The sequence below is a fragment of the Nematostella vectensis genome, chromosome 9 (genome assembly GCF_932526225.1).
Source record: "Nematostella vectensis chromosome 9, jaNemVect1.1, whole genome shotgun sequence".
Lineage (NCBI taxonomy): Eukaryota > Metazoa > Cnidaria > Anthozoa > Actiniaria > Edwardsiidae > Nematostella > Nematostella vectensis.
Window position 1 is genome coordinate 7081400 of NC_064042.1, and position 16721 is coordinate 7098120.

Here is a 16721-nt window from a genome sequence, read left to right on the forward strand (position 1 = left end):
CTAAGCCAATCAGATTCTTGCCATCTCTTGCCTAGTGCAGTTGTCTGGCTTTCTGTCGTTACACAGTCTGGTTTTCGTCCAGAGGGTAGCCAGGGATGTGCACAAAGCGAGACTCTGATTTGCTCAGAATGGTTTTACTGACGGAACAGAAAACCAAAACAAATCGTGTTTTGAAAATGCGGGTCGCGATAAAACGGATTCAACAGAAAAACAAATTTCAAGCAATCTGAGCAAGAAGGGGTAAAATTAACTGTGTTACTAAAAAGTAAACTTAAGTAATAATCAGTGCAGTCAGATTAATAAGGAGAATCATTTGCATACAGTACACCATTAATACACATTTTTATTTACAGAGATTGATAAGAAGCCATGTGCATAGAGTGCTCTTAATAAACCTTAATGCCCTTCTGTACACTAATGGTGTAAGGAAAAAAATAACAATTGTAAATATCTAAAGATGACAACATTTGCAATATTTTTAATCTAGTTTAAATGAAGGGAGTTTATATAACAACCACATGTAACCCAAGCACTCGGTTTGTATTCTAGTACGCAAGAGAATTTGTAGAATGATGAAAAAAAAAAAAGGAAAATAAAAGAAAAGACTTCATAGTGGACTCACTTTATTCTTGTCTTTTTGGGATCTCTCCTGAGTATTATGGGCCCATTTTACTCGTTTCCCCTTCAGCACCCATACAAGACGAGAGAAGATGGCTGCTTGTATGGATGCTGAAAGGGATCTTGTTAAGCTTGAAAAAAATCCAAGAAAAAAACTGGAGAGAAGCCCTGCCAGCCGACCCCTATCCATTTTCTGAATGACTATCCATATATAAACTCAACACCATTCTTATATGATGCCCCTCTCCCCCCTTTCCGAATTTTTCTGAATATTTTAATTTTTTTTACAAGATCCCTTATAAAATGCAAGTAAAAAATATTTTCATAGAACTATAACCAAAACCAACTCTCAAAGATAGGATATTTTGGCAGATAACTTCTCATCTCCCCCTCATCTTCATAGAGGTGCAACAGGTTTAGGAGAGGTGCTCATTTGAGAAAGGCACTTATTTGAGCAATTATGGTAACTAAATGTATCTAGGGCTCTCCCAGAGGGATAAGAAAGGACAGTGTATCACCAAGCTCCCCCCATGATGCCCTGTTGGTTTGGTACATCACAATCCAAGTAGACAGTCCAGCAGCCCAGATTGAAAACCCAATAAAGGATTTGATGACGTCTGCAACAAAAAATGGTCTTTAAGGATTAGACACTGCACAAAAACACTCAACTCATAACACACAGTCTACAAACACCAAAAGATCAAACTGTAACAGATCCTTTATTAAATATGCTGGAGCAGTACACTCTGGCTATGCAATGCTGGCATGCCATTTAATCTAGACGTAACACAATTGATAAACACAATGAATCAACAGATAACAAAGTCTACCACAAGATTCTACTAATACACTGAATCAAGACATACACTAACACAATCGATGAACACAATAAAACATCACATATATAACACAATCGACCAACAGGTAATTAACACAATCAACCAACACACAACACTAACACAATCAATTAATCAAATGTAAATGCTTTGTAAGCATTCACAAGTTAAAAATGACCCACCAAATAACCCAAAACAACCAACCAACTTATTACTGTTATGAACCAACACATATATTTTAAACAACCTATCAAAATGCAGTGTACCAACAGATAACACTTACACAATCTACCAAAATATTCTACCAGTACAGTGAATCAACAAATAGTATTTACTCACTTTACCAACAAATAACACCAACAAAATGAACCAACACATGTAACACAATCTAACAACACACTGAACCAACACACAACACCCAATTGATCAACACAATAAACCAACAAGTACAGTGTACCAGGCAAAGCCAAACAAGAAAAAAATCACCATGAATCCACCTTTGCTTGCAAATTATGCCCCGATAGAGTTCATGATGACCTAGGACACTCTCCCAATATGCTCATAGCTGTATTTTTGATGAAAAATACAAGCAACCATCAACTTGTGCTCGCATTAGCACAATGACGAGGTATTAAAAGTGGGGACCGCAAAGCACTGTTGGAAAGCTAGGATACGGCTGACTAGTGCAGCGGTGTTTGACTTTGACAGGCTGTAAAAAAACTCAGAATAGGGGGGAGGTATCTGTCTTCAGTCTGTTTTTTTGTAAATACAGCTCAAAAATAGCCAGGAGGGTCAGAGGGTTAACGCACTGAACTGAACACAACACAGACATGACACTGACAAAATCTACAAAAACATTCTACCATACACCGAATCCACACATAGCACCAAACATCCGGTCAGTGAGAATAATCAATTTTATCAAAATAGCACAGATGATAGGAATTGACACAGAATATCTGGCTAACAATGCATGGTTCATAACTTCACAAAAATACCGAAATCCTTGCTTACTCGATCTCATGCTTTTCTGTCCTGGAAAAGATTCTCTACAAAATGCTTCGCGGAAGAACCAAATAGCATTGACAAGCCAGAGAAAAGGCAAAAACGCCAGACCAACTGTGGAAGATGTGGAACGGAAGTAGTAAGCTTATTAGTCATGATCATAGAGAAATAAACATCACACAAATTAAGAGATCATCGCATGGCACCAACCTAATGTGTATTTCCTACACAACTTGACTTTCTCTTCGTCCGAGACTTTCCTTAGGTCCATAGCGAGAAAATATGAGTGAAAGAGTACGACAATATGATTCACATTAGGTCATTACCCAGCAAGCTTTGTAAAGACGGTCTCTCCTTAATGAATTACCCAGAAGCCCCTAGACGATAAAAACACACAAAGACCATTTTGCTTCCTAAATCGTAACAGATAAAATGTTAAATAACATCGTTACTCACAAATAACACCTTTTTTCTTTGCTGGATTAGTTTATTTTTCCAATAACAGTTTGGTAGCCTGTTTTGTGTTTTTCACTAGATGGGTAACCTGTGTGTTTTCCTGTAATTGTTGGGTAGGCTGTGTATCCAAGATGGAGGACGAGGGTAGAAAAGGTAGTGAGCGTGGTCGGGGTTTTCGTGGAGGGAGACGGAGAGACAGAGGCTATCGAGACAGAAACCCACGGGTGAGCAAATATCATGGAAATGTTTTTTTTTCTGTTAAACACCAGTTATCGATTACTACCCGCAATCTATCAAGTTGAACTGAACAACGAAGTTTAGGATTGGACCCATTATCCGGAAGAGTTGAAGCGAGGGAACCAATGCTAAGAACTTTAACAATCCAGATTTACTGTGCGTTGATTAACAAGTGTACTACGCAAAGTCTGGACTAACCATAACAAAACAAGCCGCACTAGGCCAAACATTCGTATGTATGCATATAAAACGGATATATCAGGTGTAAATGAGAATGCATTTTATTTTGTGCCGCTTGCATCATCAATATGATGTACTCTTCCAAGAGCTTTGTGGACCTCATCTCATGTTATATTCTGCCAGGGGAGAATTGATGTCCCTCCAGCTCAGTCTCCACCTACCATGAAAACACCAATCATCTTGACAAAGTCAAATACAGACAAGGTAAAACACCAATCATCTTGACAAAGTCAAATAAAGACAAGGTAAAAAACACCAATCATCTTGACAAAGTCAAATACAGACAAGGTAAAACACCAATTATCTTGACAAAGTCAAATACAGACAAGGTAAAACACCAATCATCTTGGCAAAGTCAAATACAGACAAGGTAAAACACCAATCATCTTGACGAAGTCAAATACAGACAAGATAAAACACCAATCATCTTGGCAAAGTCAAATACAGACAAGGTAAACCACCAATCATCCTGACAAAGTCAAATACAGACAAGGTAAAACACCAATCATCTTGACAAAGTCAAATACAGACAAGGTAAAACACCAATCATCTTGACAAAGTCAAATACAGACAAGGTAAAACACCAATCATCTTGACAAAGTCAAATACAGACAAGGCAAAACACCAATCATCTTGACAAAGTCAAATACAGACAAGGTAAAACACCAATCATCTTGACAAAGTCAAATACAGACAAGGTAAAACACCAATCATCTTGACAAAATAACATACAGACAAGTTAAAACACCAATCATCTTGACAAAGTCAAATTCAGACAAGGTAAAACACCAATCATCTTGACAAAGTAAAATACAGACAAGGTAAAACACCAATCACCTTGACAAAGTAAATTACAGACAAGGTAAAACACCAATCATCTTGAAAAAGTAAAATACAGACAAGGCAAAACACCAATCATCTTGACAAAGTCAAATACAGACAAGGTAAAACACCAATCATCCTGACAAAGTCAAATACAGACAAGGTAAAACACCAATCATCTTGACAAAGTCAAATACAGACAAGGTAAAACACCAATCATCTTGACAAAGTAAAATACAGACAAGATAAAACACCAATCATCTTGACAAAGTCAAATACAGACAAGGTAAAACACCAGCCATCTTGACAAAGTCAAATACTGTAAAGACAAAGTAAAACACCAATCATCTTTGACAAGCTCATATACGAAGAAGGAAAAAAAATCTCCATTTCCTCCACATGACTGGATTGTGTGTCTGATATCTGAACTTGTAATTTCCCAATGATTTTCTTTGATTAGTATAGCTCTTAAAATACATTAATGATCGGTTTCTGAAAGGAAATTTTTATTCTAAAGGTGCAGGAATCTCCTGTAAAACACATCCTTTTAAAGTCAAGGTAAGGTACAGGTTGAATAAATTAATTTGTAAAGTTCTCCTGTATACTTCCATAGCCCCAGCCAATCATCTTCAATGTTTCAATTCTAAATTCCCTTTATTGTGTTTTTTTTTTCTTTTTAAGTAGTTATAAGGGCCTATGGTACTATCTAATTGCTACGAAACACCGTTGCTACAAAAGGGACAAGCGCTCTGTTTGGTTAAATAGACTAAATTGCAGCGAGTTCTCCAACTTGATTCTGTGGCCCAGTGGTTAGCACCTCAGAAGCAAGTGCTTCGGGTTCAATCCTCGGTCGAGTCTTTTATTTATTATCATTTTCTTAGAATCTCCAGTTCTAACTTATTAAAATAAACTTTCGACATTTTGTAGAAGAAAATGCAATTTTTATATGTTTCTAGAGAATAAAAATAGATGGTAAAAAACAAGGTGGCGACCATTTCAGTGCGAGAAAAACACATTCATTTTGAACATTTTACAACAATTTTGATTTTTTTTTTACTCAAACCATTGATATTACCATTCCTTACAACTTAGGGCATGGAATTTTTGATTTTTTTTTTAATAAAAAAGTTATTACCAAATATGTGGTTTTCAAAAAAACATAAAGTTCGACATTTCTCGCAGTATCAAAATTTCACAAATGGAATGGGTGAAGTTTTAGAAAATAGTGATGTTGAAATATTTCTGCCCAAGAAAGAATCTTAGATTTGAAAAGTAGCTTCTCCTCTGTCTAAAACACGTATGTTGAAAGCTCCAAGAGATTTGACAAAAAACAGAAGCTTTTATAAAACAAAAAAATTCCCTAACAACAACCTCAAAAGATAGTACCATAGGCCCTTAATGTCTTTACCTAATTTAGGATTTGAAATGGAAATGAAAAAGAATTGAAACAAATAAAGAAGCAAAAAATCTTAAACACAAAACCTATTTTTGTTGGATTTAAAACATGTCAAGCAGTCACTAAAATCTGACAAAACATTTTATCACATATCAATTCTTACAACTGCCAATCTTTCATGCCATTGTTCTTATAAAAAAACTCATTGCTAATAATGCATTGAGTCTGCAGGGAGTCTGATGAGAGTAGGCCTGTGGAAGGAAACCCGATAAGCAACATCATATCACCTACTACACCATCTCAGCTTCAGCAGGAAGATGAGCGTGTTTCCATCGGTGCTGAAGCAGCTAGCCTGGGTGGGATAGTCAATGTCCCTGGGGCCATAACCATACAACGCAGCTCGGGCACTTATAGTGCACCATCACAACAAGGTGTGTCCTTAATGACAGGGGGCCACATCTCTTTGTTTCTTTTTTTTAAAGTTTAAACTTAAGTGACAGACTGTATGGATGTTGTATAATGTTCAAGCAAGAAGACAATATACAATGCAAAATGCCTTAAACACATTTAGACTTTGTTAGTAAGAGATGAAGGCTTATTGTGCCACTTAAGCATACAAAACATCCCCTAACTGTAGTACTTGTTCAAGCACAATAATAGCTCTACGATAACTAGTAACCATGTCCTCTGCATTTCAGGTCGCACGGAGGGAATACCAGTACCAAGCTTATCAGGGCTAAAGGTCAACACAACTGATAGTGAACCACACTTGTGTATTCCTCTGCTGGATGAAAACCTCCACTGGACTGATGCTGCTTTGGAGGTAATGCAATCTTGAGATACATCAGCTTTTCAAAGTTTAATGATGATTAAAAGTACAGATGGAGGAGTGAAGATTTTAATTTTCTAAAGGGAGTTTATGTGTGTGTAGCTGATGGTTTAGAGTGTTCTTACTAGATGTTTATGCCAGAGGAAAAGCAAAATTATAGCTTACTGTCAATACCAAAAACACATGCTTCATCTCTGTGTAACATGCTACAGTAGTTTGAAAAATGTCTGTAAAGACCTATCATCACCCTTTGTGATAATAGCAGTAATAAAGAGAAGGGGCTTATATCCAATCAATTGTAAATTTCTTCTTCTCTCTATTAATTTGCTATCCATAATTCCAGTCCCTCCTAGACCAGACTGATTTCTTAGTTGTGGGTGCAATAGGCCTGCAAGGTACTGGGAAGTCTACCATACTCTCGATGTTGGCAGGAGCAACACCAACAACAGAACCAAGGTATTTCTTGATAGCACCAACAAAATCAAGATATCTTATATACTTTTTCAGTAATGAGAAAAAGCAAAGTATTAATTACTCTAATTTTTACCAGACTGAGCTAACTGACATCTTTTAAAATTGTAGGTCATATCTGTTTTATCCACAAACTAGACAAGCACAGGTAACCCATCTTATGCAGTTTGTTTTCATGACTACTGTAGCATGTGACTAGACTAAAGTATTGTTTATGTTTTGTCTATTTTCAGGAGAACGGAAGTAACCAGACTGTTGGTGTGAACCTTGGTATAACAACTGAACGAATTATCCTACTTGATACACAGGTAACACCTAGCTCATGTTGGGTTTTGTGAGGCAAATCTAGGGGGGTTGGCTTGAAAATAAAAAAAAATATAAGGAAATCCACAGAAGAAAAATGAATCTCGCCTTCCCTTTCTTGAAACCCATGCAAAACTAAAGAACACTATTTTGAGTTAAGGTCTTGGTAAAGGTAAATTTGACACCACTGTTTGTTTTTGTGTTTTTTTTTTGCAAAACCTGTATCAATAGTTCTAAAACTTTATTTTTGAAAACAAATTTTTTCAATAAATCGCATTCTAAGACAGCTAAAATGCTAAATTGCTGTTTCCTGTGACCTGTTGACTGTGAACTCACGCCAAATCTTTGACTTTTCTAGCATATTATTTTGAGGCGAGAACTCAAGCTTGTCGGGCGTAACCTCGCGACGGGTTTTAAGACATCGGCTTCAAATTTTCGTGATCTGATAGATAATTATGCCATGTCATTAAGTGCGTAAATTTTCGATTTTTGAAAGATCGCTTTTATAGCACTTTTTGTGTCCAAATTTCGCCAGCAATGAGAGTTCCAACTTTGTGATATTTTGTTGACCGTGTCAAATAACAAAGTCCTCAAACCTGTTGGTAGATCATCTATCTGTCATTGAGATGCAATTACGTGCAAGTGCATGTGCAATAACACGAAGGTGAATTACCCTCTAGAATTAACTCCATACTTTTGAGTTTGAGGCCTCAAAACTTAAACACGGAATTAGCTATTGCACAAATAAAACTTGAAGGAGATAATTCAATTTTTTATCTTTTATTTGATGTATAGTTTGTACATATAGTGAAAATTGCAGCGCGGGCACGTTGTTTACATTTACCGAACCCTTAACATAATATGAGCTATTTCAGCTTTTTTACACCTTGACAGCAATATTTTTCGAGCAAAAATCAAATAACGGAAAATGAGACACCTTTTTGGAGATAAAGTATAGTGTTTCAAGTCCACCAAATTTCTCGAAAATAGAACAATTCCTTATGTACCATCTTAAAAGTGGTGCGAAGGTCAAGAGTGCATATCGACAAATTGTACAAATCCATCTAGCAACAACCTAAAAAACATGTTTCTGCAAAATATTGGACCTAATTTTCCAATTTTCTCATGATTGAAACCATAACCTTAACTTGCTGCATTAACCAGTTAACTGCGGATAATCTCCTTTGTCCCAGTTGGTTGTCTGGGCCAACGCGGTCAATTTAATGTTTATATAATATCAATATTATTATCATAACTATTGTAACTGATAATGATATGATTATGATTATGATAATTATTCCCATTATTTATACTTCTTGTAGGCTTTGCTTAGTCCTGCAATCCTTGACCACGTGATCCACCATGATCGCTCTATTCCAGCAGAATTCTCGTCCCCAGAAAACTTCATTGAGATGCAGGTAACCCTAGTTATACCCAAGGGGGGTGCTATTATCCAAACATCACTGCATACCCTAAATGGTCTAATAAACGCCCCCCATCTAAAAAAACACCACATATCTAATGAACGCCTCCCCCCCTAAGCTTACAAGTTTGTATTGAACGCCCCTCTCTAATGAATGCAACCCTCTGTTTAACACACCCCCTAGCCTCCTCCTAGCTTAAAAACAAATGACTTAGGAATTCCGATAATATAAATCAAATTCAATTGCCTTCTTGTTTAATCTGAGCTTGGCTTCTACTAAATGAGATTTGCTCAAGGCCAAGAAACACTTGCTGCACAGGCTATGATTTAACATGGTTCTGACTGAAATAAGAACCCCACTGCACTTGGGTTTGTTATATTGTTATAGTTTGTAAAGTACACCCCTCTCTAATAAATGTCTCCTATCTACTGTATAGAACGCCCCTCTGGGACCATTGAAATTTAATAAACGCCAGGGCGGTTATTAATCATTTACTGTACTCCTTTCAGCCTTCTTACCTTAGGTTGTTCTCTTAGTATTCAAACCTGAGGCCTACATGACTATGTACATGTTTTCCCCTAATGCTCTCTTTTCGCCTCCCAGTCCCTTCAGCTTGTGACATTTCTCATGACTGTTTGTCATGTGATCATTGTGGTGCAAGACTGGTTCGCTGACATTAATTTAATGAGGTATGGATACATGTTTATCAATTTTAGTGTTTTGTTCATATTATTCTCAAACTCTTCTCTGGTTTTGTTTCTTTTATTGCTTTTAGGTACAATTCAAGGCATTACAGTGAGCTTTCACAAAAGTCTAAATGAATTTGCATTGCAAACATGGTCATGCAGACAAGGCTTAAGAATACTTTTGTCTGTATGTCTAGATTGCTAATGACAGCGGAGATGTTAAAACCCTCATCTGTTCCGCACGGGAGCTCTCATGAGACAACAGGGTAAGTGGCTATGCAAAAGCTGTCACAAATTTACAGGGGAGTCACGAAAAAGCTATCACAATTCTACAGATTCGACCTATTAAGGAAAGGCCTCAGCGTTCTATGGCACGTTAGTGATGTTAATATTCTTGTCATTCTAGTGCAGGCAGTGCTCAAGACAATACGGAAGACCATTACCCAGATGTGGGTAAGTGTTGAAATGTTTGCATCATCATTTTAGAGTAGCTTTGTTTCAAACATGAAAGTCATGTTAAGTGTTTGGTCGTGTTAAGTGTTTTTTTGTCTTGTATTGTGATGTTTTGCAATGTTTTATTGTCTAATTTCTGATGATATTTTGCAGTCTTGCATTTGGCGATGTCTTACATACCCTGGTTCCAGAGCCTCGTGCGTCTCTTGGTCTTACAGTGTTTTGTTGTCTTATGTATAGAGATGTCTTGCAGTGTTTTTAGTTCTATGTATGGTTATGTCTTGCAGTGTTTTTAGTTCATGTATGGTGGAGTATGGCTATGTCTTGCAGTGTTTTTAGTTCTATGTATGGTGGTGTCTTGCAGTGTTTTTAGTGTTATGTCTGGTTATGTCTTGCATTGTTTTATTGTCTTATGTATGGCTATGTCTTGCAGGGTTTTTTAGTTCTATGTATGGTTATGTCTTGCAGTGTTTTAAGTCTTATTTATTGCTATGTCTTGCAGTGTTTCAAGTCTTATGCATGGTAATGTCTTGCAATGTTTTTAGTGTTATGTATGGCTATGTCTTGCAGTGTTTTATTGTCTTATGTATGGCTATGTCTTGCAGTGTTTTTAGTTCTATGTATGGTTATGTCTTGCAGTGTTTTAAGTCTTATTTATGGTTATGTCTTGCAGTGTTTTTAGTCTTATGTATGGTGGTGTCTTGCAGTGTTTTTAGTGTTATGTCTGGTTATGTCTTGCATTGTCTTATGTATGGCTATGTCTTGCAGGGTTTTTAGTTCTATGTATGGTTAAGTCTTGCAGTGTTTTAAGTCTTATTTATGGTTATGTCTTGCAATGTTTTTAGTCTTATGTATGGTGGTGTCTTGCAGTGTTTTTAGTGTTATGTATGGTTATGTCTTGCATTGTTTTATTGTCTTATGTATGGTAATGTCTTGCAGGGTTTTTAGTCTTATGTCTGGTAATGTCTGGTTATGTCTTGCAGGGTTTTTAGTCTTGTCTGGTTATGTCTGGTTATGTCTTGTAGTGTTTGTGTACAACAAGTGTACACGGGAGGACTACCACCCCGAAAACATCCAGGCGATGCATGGGACCACTGCCGCCATCTTCCAGCATTCGCGACTCAGATATCTCAGTAAGCAGTTAATCCAAATATTCTAGATGATATCCCTTTTGGCCTAATTGGCTTTGACAGCTAGTGTAGCCCTCTTGTTGCAGGAGGGAAAACTCTATTAAAACTACTTAGATGCTACCAGTATACCCATACAGTAAGAGTATCGGGCTAACAAATTAATATATATCTCAACAGCAGCATATCATGATTTTATATAATATTTATGGTGATGATAATGCTATATTATTAGAGGGAAAAGGCCTTACTGTAAGTTTGATTTGTTCACTTTTGTATCTCTCTAGTACTATTTTCTTTGTTATTGCTGTGCTTTTTTTGGGGGGAAGGGGGGGGCTTATTTCCAAGAAAAAGGGAAATATGTCCGTTCACTGGGAACTGAATATTAAGCTGTGTTGAATTTCATTTTCTTTATTTGTATTGGTTAGGCGGAGTGTCCCTACTCGGATCAAGTCTTCTACCCAGCAATCAGCTTATGACGTCATGCGAAGACGTCAATATCCATCTGGTGCCCACTTATAATGGAGACAACAGTAGCCACCAAGGCAAGTTTTACGAAGTTATCCAAAAGGAAAGCAAGAATCGCAATTTGTCAAAATGACCATCACACTTTGGTGTTAGATGACATATTTTCAAGTGCACTAGAAAGCATTTCATTGTTGCACTGACTAACTGATCTGATTGTGCGCCAGCAATGCAAATGTACGCACATTTATTAGAAAATTTGAAAACACCAAAAAACAATTTTCGTCTTTAAAATGACTTCTTCAGGGCAGAACATTTGTGTGTTTTAGTGTAAAAAAACAATTATTAAGCTGCTGCGCTAATATGTACCTGTATCTGTCCAGGAAATGGAGTTCTTCCAGCCTTCACAGGACATCCAAGCTACGAGCTAGTACTAGAAACGCTACGAAACCAGGTTAGTTTGTTGCCCAAAGGAGGGAGATCAACGTTCAGCTGAGAAAAATGAGAGATGATAGTTTTCATGTGTTGTACTGTTATTGTTGCCACCTTTTAACAAAGTTTTTACTTTGTATTTTTGCAGATCTTTTCGATTCATCGACACCCTCTGACTCATCACTCTCTAACAGAAAAGAACTGGTATGTGTAAGAGACCCTTGGCTGCTTTATGCAGATTAGAGAGTTTTGCTTGACAGCTAATGTAATTTATGCTTTTTCTGATTAGGTTCCACTATGCTGCAAGATCATGGGACACTATTCGCAAGTCAAGCTTGATTTCTGAGTACAACAGACTCTTGTCCAGCTAGTGTACAGCATGGTCATGCCCAAATAGTGTACAACATGGTCATGTCCAGATAGTGAACAACATGGTCATGTCCAGATAGTGTACAACATGGTCATGTCCAGATAGTGTACAACATGGTCATGTCCAGATAGTGAACAACATGGTCATGTCTAGATAGTGAACAACATGGTCAAGTCCAGATAGTGTACAACATGGTCATGTCCAGATAGTGTACAACATGGTCATGTCCAGATAGTGTACAACATGGTCAAGTCTAGATAGTGAACAACATGGTCATGTCCAGATAGTGAACAACATGGTCATGTCCAGATAGTGTACAACATGGTCATGTCCAGATAGTGTACAATATGGTCATGTCCAGATAGTGTACAACATGGTCATGTCCAGATAGTGTACAACATGGTCATGTCTAGATAGAGTACAGCATTGTCATGTCCTGATAGTGTACAACATGGTCATGTCCAGATAGTGAACAACATGGTCATGTCCAGATAGTGTACAACATGGTCATGTCCAGATAGTGTACAACATGGTCATGTCTAGATAGTGTACAACATGGTCCTGTCCAGATAGTGTACAACATGGTCATGCCCAAAGAGTGTACAACACGGCCATGTCCAGATAGTGAACAACATGGTCATGTCCAGATAGTGTACAACATGGTCATGTCCAGATAGTGAACAACATGGTCATGTCCAGATAGTGTACAACATGGTCATGTCCAGATAGTGTACAACATGGTCATGTCTAGATAGTGAACAACATGGTCCTGTCCAGATAGTGTACAACATGGTCCTGTCCAGATAGTGTACAACATGGTCCTGTCCAGATAGTGTACAACATGGTCCTGTCCAGATAGTGTACAACATGGTCCTGTCCAGATAGTGTGCAACATGGTCCTGTCCAGATAGTGTACAACATGGTCCTGTCCAGATAGTGTACAACATGGTCCTGTCCAGATAGTGTACAACATGGTCATGTCTAGATAGAGTACAGCATTGTCATGTCCTGATAGTGTACAACATGGTCCTGTCCAGATAGTGTACAACATGGTCATCTCCAGATAGTGTACAACATGGTCCTGTCCAGATAGTGTACAACATGGTCCTGTCCAGATAGTGTACAACATGGTCCTGTCCAGATAGTGTACAACATGGTCATGTCTAGACAGAGTACAGCATTGTCATGTCCTGATAGTGTACAACATGGTCCTGTCCAGATAGTGTACAACATTGTCATGTCTAGCTAGAGTACAGCATTGTCATGTCCAGATAGTGTACAACATGGTCCTGTCCAGATAGTGTACAACATGGTCAAGTCTAGATAGTGTACAACATGGTCATGTCGAGATAGTGAACAACATGGCCATGTCGAGATAGTGTACAACATGGTCATGTCCAGATAGTGTACGTCATGGTCATGTCTAGATAGTGTACAGCATATTCATGTCCTGATAGTGTACCGCATGGTCATGTCCAGATAGTGTACAACATGGTCATGTTCAGATAGTGTACTACATGGTCATGTTCAGATAGTGTACAACATGGTCATGTTCAGATAGTGTACAACATGGGCATATCCAGATAGTGGACAACATGGTCATGTTCAGATAGTGTACAAAATGGTCATGTCCAGATAGTATACAGCATGGTCATGTCCAGATAGTGGACAACATGGTCATGCCCAGATAGCATACAACATGGTCATGTCCAAATAGTATACAGCATTGTCATGTCCAGATAGTGGACAACATGGTCATGTCCAGATAGCATACAACATGGTCATGTCCAGATAGTGCAGAACAGAAGGATGCATTTGGCACTGTCATCTGCAGATCAGAGCTTCAGCCTATTTGAAGATTTGCTTTACAACATTTCCTGGATATTTATTAGTTGTTGGGCTCATCTAGAGATGTCCCAGACATCTTAAGAGTGCAACAATGCCCTTGTTTATTGTATGTAGCTTGATGTCAGGTGATACGAGCAGGGGTCACCCTTATGGAACAGACTTATAGGGCACCTCTCAGACATCATATACACGATCAGCAAAATGTTTTTATTGATGTATGAAAATCTGTAAATGGATGATTATCTGAATAAATCTATACTACAAATGTTCTCAAGTGTTTAGGAAAACACTTTTGGACCCAATAAGATAAGAAATGAATGACAATGAAGTGATGTATTAGGTACTTTTAGCAAGGTTCTGGCGTTGCAAGTTTGGGGGATGGGCTCTTATTGGCAACAGGAGACACCGAAGCAGCTTTAGGTGAAGGGGTGCGCACTTTTTCTGCACTGGCTTTTTTCGGGCTGCCCTGGAGAGGGCTAGCATTTCTTGGGCTAGCCTGTACTGGACTATCTCTTCGTGGACTGGCTTTAGCAGGGCTAGGAGTTCTAGCAACCTCTTGTTTTGGACTTGCACTTTTTCTTTTTTGTTGTGCATTCTCAGTCATTGCCTGAAAATGTAAAGGAGCTCCACTTAATAGGCTTGAGGATTAGGAAATGGTTGTACTGTGAATTCACATTAAAATGTGGTGTGGATGTAGTATGGGTAGATGTGTCGTGGGTAGCTGTATGGTGGTAACTTTTAGGCACCTGATTTGTTAGAGAACCGTCTAGAGAACCGTATAGACAACGGTCTTAAGTTGTTAGGCAACCAGTTGCCTAATAACCAAAGATGTTGGTTATGACGCGAGAAACGCAAGACGCGAGAAACCAGACACTGAGACTTGCTGAAACATGTTTCTAGTGGACTGTTTGAATATCTCAGAACAAAAATTCCATACATATTTCCAGTGTTCACAGTTTTACTGGTCCCACTGTAAAAAGCACACAGTTCTTCTACCTTAGTTTTGAGGGTTTTTGTCCTCAGTGGTGGCTTTGTCATGTCCCATGTGCCAACAAACTCGCCCCATGGGGACCTAGAGGACCTTGGAATTCCTTCTAGGATGTGGCCCCGGTCATTGCTGATGATCTGAGTAAAGCCTTCAAGGCTAGAGGGGTGCTGTAAATAAATTAAACCATTTCAGGATAAAGATGAAAATCAGCTCTGTTTTTAATATCACAGAAAGTAGCAAATTCTCCCCAAACCCACTTGTACAGTTAGTACAGTAGCAGAATCTCCCACTAAGGACCCCCTTTGTATGGATTGTTGCAGACTCTCCCCAAAGGAACCCCTTGTATGATGAGTAGAAAACTTTCACAAAAGCCCCCCCCCCCCCCTTGTAGGGCTTGTAGCAGTCTCTACAAAAGCTCCCCCCCTCCCCTCCCTACACACACACCCTTGTATGGTACGTAAGTAGCCATGCCATTTGTTAAGGGTTTTACCAATTTGCTATCTCTTAGGGGTAAGAATTTCTGTTGACCACACCCAAAGTGCTATCGCTTAGGCTATGGTGGCTTGCTGTAATGTTAACCATGGCAACTTAGCAAAATAGCATACCTGTCAACTCTCCTGCATTAGGCGAGAGTCGCAAGATTTTGGACCCCTTCTCCCGCTCTAAGCGCCAAATATCACGCATTTTAGCAATTTTTATTGCTTATGGAAAATGATTCTATAAAAAACCGTCATTTTGCCTATTTTCCATGAAAATATTTAAAAGACTAATCCCTTCGTGTAGCGCAATATGTCTAACACCCTCATGAAATCTGTAAGTGGATTTGTTTGCAATATCTTTCTATACGGTAAACGCCGCAAACGCCTGTGAGGTTATACCCACCCCTTTCAAAAAAAACAAGAATATACCCCACCCCTCCAACCCAAAAATTCTCAAGCCTTGAGATTTTTGGAGGACAGGAATGAAATAGCCCCTTTATGAGTAAATGTTTAGAATGCCATACCTCTTTGAAGTGCTTGGGGACTTCCCAATTTTGAAGTCTTTTAGCATCAAATGACTTCTCGTACTAGCAGATACAGAAATAAGTATAACTTACTTAAGTTATTTTAGTGTTAAGTTAGTAAGACTTTACCCATTTTGAATTAATCGTTAAAGCTCTATGTTGAAAATGATCGGAACAACCATCGAGTAAAATCATCTTGAATATAAAATGATTACAGAAGCAGATATTTAGAAGGGAAATAAGAAAATATCAGCATAAGACTACGGAGAAATAGCTTTGTTTACATCCAATTACAGGCAGCCCAGATATCGAGTTTTAACAGATTCATTGTGAATTAATCGATCATTCTTGCACTAAACTTACCTGATTGGCACTGAAATGTGTAGACATTCCCTCCAATATAAGGCTTTATTAATTTTCAAAGAAAACCTTGCGATTTTCCAGTAGATTTGGACGATCAATTCAGTTCCTCTGAGTTCACTGGGGCTAGCTCACTGTTGCCACTGACAACATTTCTACGAAAGCGCCACGAAGTCAGTGGAGTTTCGGAAGCCAATCGGAAAATAGCTTTCAATTGATCAACTTTCAGAAAATCACTTTCAAATGATCTAAATTGAAATTCATTTATGTTTAAAGCTTTTTGATTAAAATGCAAACGTTAAATATATATTTTTAAAATATTTTGTAGACTTTTTAAAAGGAGAAAAAAACT

General features: G+C 38.1%; 3 protein-coding genes across 5 annotated transcripts; 1 reads left to right on the forward strand and 2 right to left on the reverse strand.

The window, feature by feature from the left end:
- Window positions 1–325: 325 nt before the first annotated feature.
- LOC5518187 (gamma-secretase subunit PEN-2) lies at window positions 326–2828 on the reverse strand. The gene is made up of 3 exons (XM_001638110.3): window positions 2670–2828; window positions 2469–2573; window positions 326–1235 (listed from the first exon to the last, which is right to left on the reverse strand). Exons 1-3 carry the CDS (start codon window positions 2728–2730, stop codon window positions 1096–1098), a joined length of 306 nt encoding a protein of 101 aa, XP_001638160.1. The 5' UTR covers window positions 2731–2828; the 3' UTR covers window positions 326–1095.
- Window positions 2829–2915: 87 nt separating this feature from the next.
- Window positions 2916–14287, forward strand: LOC5518188 (nonsense-mediated mRNA decay factor SMG9). 3 transcript variants are annotated; one of them, XM_048733095.1, is made up of 17 exons: window positions 2924–3139; window positions 3516–3596; window positions 4732–4772; window positions 5842–6041; window positions 6309–6433; window positions 6783–6895; window positions 7022–7058; window positions 7144–7218; window positions 8536–8631; window positions 9241–9326; window positions 9521–9589; window positions 9730–9776; window positions 10760–10909; window positions 11332–11448; window positions 11752–11822; window positions 11949–12004; window positions 12090–14287. In XM_048733095.1, exons 1-17 carry the CDS (start codon window positions 3047–3049, stop codon window positions 12169–12171), a joined length of 1539 nt encoding a protein of 512 aa, XP_048589052.1. In that variant the 5' UTR covers window positions 2924–3046; the 3' UTR covers window positions 12172–14287. The 3 variants fall into 3 exon arrangements, with proteins under 3 accessions (XP_048589053.1, XP_048589052.1, XP_032218690.1); XM_032362799.2 differs by having other exon boundaries at window positions 2929–3139; window positions 10802–10909; XM_048733096.1 differs by lacking the exons at window positions 10760–10909; window positions 11332–11448; window positions 11752–11822; window positions 11949–12004; window positions 12090–14287 and adding an exon at window positions 9930–10750 and having other exon boundaries at window positions 2916–3139.
- LOC5518189 (protein Flattop homolog) lies at window positions 14207–16590 on the reverse strand. The gene is made up of 4 exons (XM_001638111.3): window positions 16373–16590; window positions 16010–16072; window positions 15015–15173; window positions 14207–14625 (listed from the first exon to the last, which is right to left on the reverse strand). Exons 1-4 carry the CDS (start codon window positions 16397–16399, stop codon window positions 14365–14367), a joined length of 510 nt encoding a protein of 169 aa, XP_001638161.2. The 5' UTR covers window positions 16400–16590; the 3' UTR covers window positions 14207–14364.
- Between the last annotated feature and the right edge of the window lie 131 nt (window positions 16591–16721).